The following is a 2,699-nucleotide window of genomic DNA, read 5'->3' as shown; positions in this document are numbered from 1 at the left end:
ATCATAATCAGTCACAAGAGAAATTGCCTAAATGGATAGACATGAATAAATATCGCAGAGGACAAAAGTTTGTACATGACAATTACGCCTCTATTATCATCAGCGTATTACTAGGCTCCATCTACGGTTTCACCTTCAACGATGGTCTAACACCAATTATCGTATCAGGACAGAGTCAAACACCATATTTGGCATTTAAAAGGTATTTTACTAAAAGATATAGTCTCCTAAAAAATCAAAGTGTATATCAGTGATCTAGTTTCGAGCTGTTTTTAAACATTTTGAGCAACAACTTTACACATGTTTTATGAAAATAAAAGTAAAGATTTTGTTAAAATAACAAGGAAAGATTTATCATGATGTAAGTACAAGTTTTGCGGAAATCTAAATCGCAAAGCACGTTTTTCGACTTTAGTACCTTTTTTTTACGATGGTCCATGTAAGATTTATTATTATTTTACTAATAAAAGAAACTAATCGCAATAGGAGTTGCAGAAAATTTCTCGTAAACATATGAGAAAGCAGTTATAAAAAAGCGAATTTCTCATTTAATAATAAATTACTTATTTACTAGTAAATATCAAATAATAATAATATTACATCACTTTCCCATTCAACAATGTAAATGTTACATAATACACGTGTTATGCTGCATTTACATTGTTAAGTGAGAAATTATAACATCGATTTTCTGTTACCGATAGTCAGTATTTACCAAATTTTTATATATATTTTACATATACATAATTTTCTGTATTGAACATTGTATAAAAAGTAATACTAAAAAAACATCAATTTTCAGGATATCAAAGAAAATAATAAAATCTCAATAAAATCAAGCATCGATTACAAATTAGAATGATATTTGTTTTCATTTTCTAAGCCAATAAATGCAATCCTTCCTTGATCAACTCAGAAATAATACTGTTATTGTTTCATTGATGTGCATTTTTAAAACTATTTTAAATAGAAGAATAAAAAACGAATAAATTGCTATCTGATGGTAAATAAAAATATTATTTTATATTTTTTGTTATAAAATACAGATGTCTTATAGTATCATCTCAAAATTTAATATTTTTTTGTTGTATCACGTTTCCATACGATATCCGATGTCCCTATCATGCAAATTTATTTCTCCTTGCACTTTTAGTGTAACTATAATAAAACTTAATATATATATTTTTTCTACAATAGTATATCAAAGATAAATATTATATAAAGATTATATAAAGATATAAGCAGCATAAAACAGTTAATCGTTGTATGAAATACATACATACAGCCTAAAAATGTAAATATAAATTTGAAGGTATCTCAGTACTATAGTACAAATAATGAGTTGGTGCAATGAAGATCCTTGGGTCAAAGGAACAAAGGCCTATAAGAATATGCAATTCGCACGTTCGAAGCATTTGTGGATAGACAAGAAAATGTCCCGAATGAGTAACGAGGAAATCCTCGCTGTGTCGAAAATCGCAGATTCGTCCTATTTAGAACGCGAAACATCAGTGAGGGACGCTGTAACGTGTCCTTTCGGAAAGTCGCAAATACGTCCTTATAAAATAACCGAAAACTTGTTCATAACAAAAACTATAAATAATGCGATGTTTTCCGTTGCACAAGGCTGCTTCCTTATGTTAGCCATAATATATCCGCAGAATATCGGAATACACGATGCAACTGACGAAGATCTAGAGGCTTTTTGTCACATGTGGAAGTGCTACGGATATTTTCTCGGAATGGAAGACGAGTATGTAATAATCTTACTGATAAACCCTCCCCGCTCTTCTACTCGACAGTTATTAACAACTTTCGATGTAATGAAATGTAAGGCACTCATGTGCTGGCAAGTGTACGCACTTTCCCGTAAAGTTAAACATCGGCTAAGCTACTGCATTTATCCATATGCAATCCATAAGCTACTGCATTTATCCATATCTCAATTTACAATAAAGTTTAACGTGAAATTCGGTTTTGGGAGAAAAATTTTTTAACGCGACTCGCGAATATTGTTGATTGCTTCTTATTCCATTCGCGGTCCAAAGTTAAGATTCAATTACACGGTGCTTTAAACGTCTCTTGCATTTCTGAACGAAATACATTCTGTCAAATGTATTCCGCTAGGTACAATTTTTGCCGTGGCAGCTTCAAGGAAATAAAGCAACGCCTATGTGATTTAGATCAACATTGGATAAAGATTAATTTTACAGACATCACATCCGAATGGATGTACATAATCAGAAATATCACCGAATCTATAAATTATTATCCTTATCTGTATATGACTCATAAGATAATGACTCTGCTTTTGGCAGAATCTTTAAATCTTGAGATGCCCAACTTGTATGCATCACTCAAGTATGGAGAGTGGATCGCTTATAACATTTACAAGTATGTAATACATATTTTTCACATTATAACACTATTTGATTTAATGACGCGACATTGATTTCCTGATATAAGTACTTATTTAACAGATGCAAATGAGAGAGTATTTTTATACTGCACATTTTGTAACTAATGTTATTGTAATTCCAGATTTTTCTTCAATCATGCAGCTAAATTTTCAATCATAAAAAGAATTGTCAATTTATTATTTTATAAAATACTTCAAACGGCGTCAAACTTTGGACCAGAGACATTAGCGAAGTTGCAAGAAAAGTCAAAGCAATATCTGGATTTTTCTAATAAATCAT

At 30.7% G+C, this 2,699-nt stretch overlaps 1 protein-coding gene across 1 annotated transcript in view; it reads left to right on the top strand.

The window, feature by feature from the left end:
• Positions 1 to 5: 5 nt before the first annotated feature.
• LOC116853996 overlaps positions 6 to 2,699 on the top strand; it is a gene marked incomplete at its 5' end in the record, with an annotated part of 6,800 nt that continues 4,106 nt past the window's right edge. The window contains 4 exons of the mRNA XM_032835422.1: positions 6 to 202; positions 1,313 to 1,753; positions 2,128 to 2,394; positions 2,542 to 2,694. Of these exons, the coding sequence (XP_032691313.1) occupies positions 6 to 202; positions 1,313 to 1,753; positions 2,128 to 2,394; positions 2,542 to 2,694 (1,058 nt within the window). The remainder of the gene's footprint in view (positions 203 to 1,312; positions 1,754 to 2,127; positions 2,395 to 2,541; positions 2,695 to 2,699) is intronic.

The sequence above is a fragment of the Odontomachus brunneus genome, unplaced genomic scaffold, assembly GCF_010583005.1.
Source record: "Odontomachus brunneus isolate Ranch 3 - 2012 unplaced genomic scaffold, Obru_v1 Obru_scaffold_007, whole genome shotgun sequence".
NCBI lineage: Eukaryota > Metazoa > Arthropoda > Insecta > Hymenoptera > Formicidae > Odontomachus > Odontomachus brunneus.
Note: the sequence above shows the minus strand (reverse complement) of the source record. Positions and strands in the feature narration are given on the sequence as shown.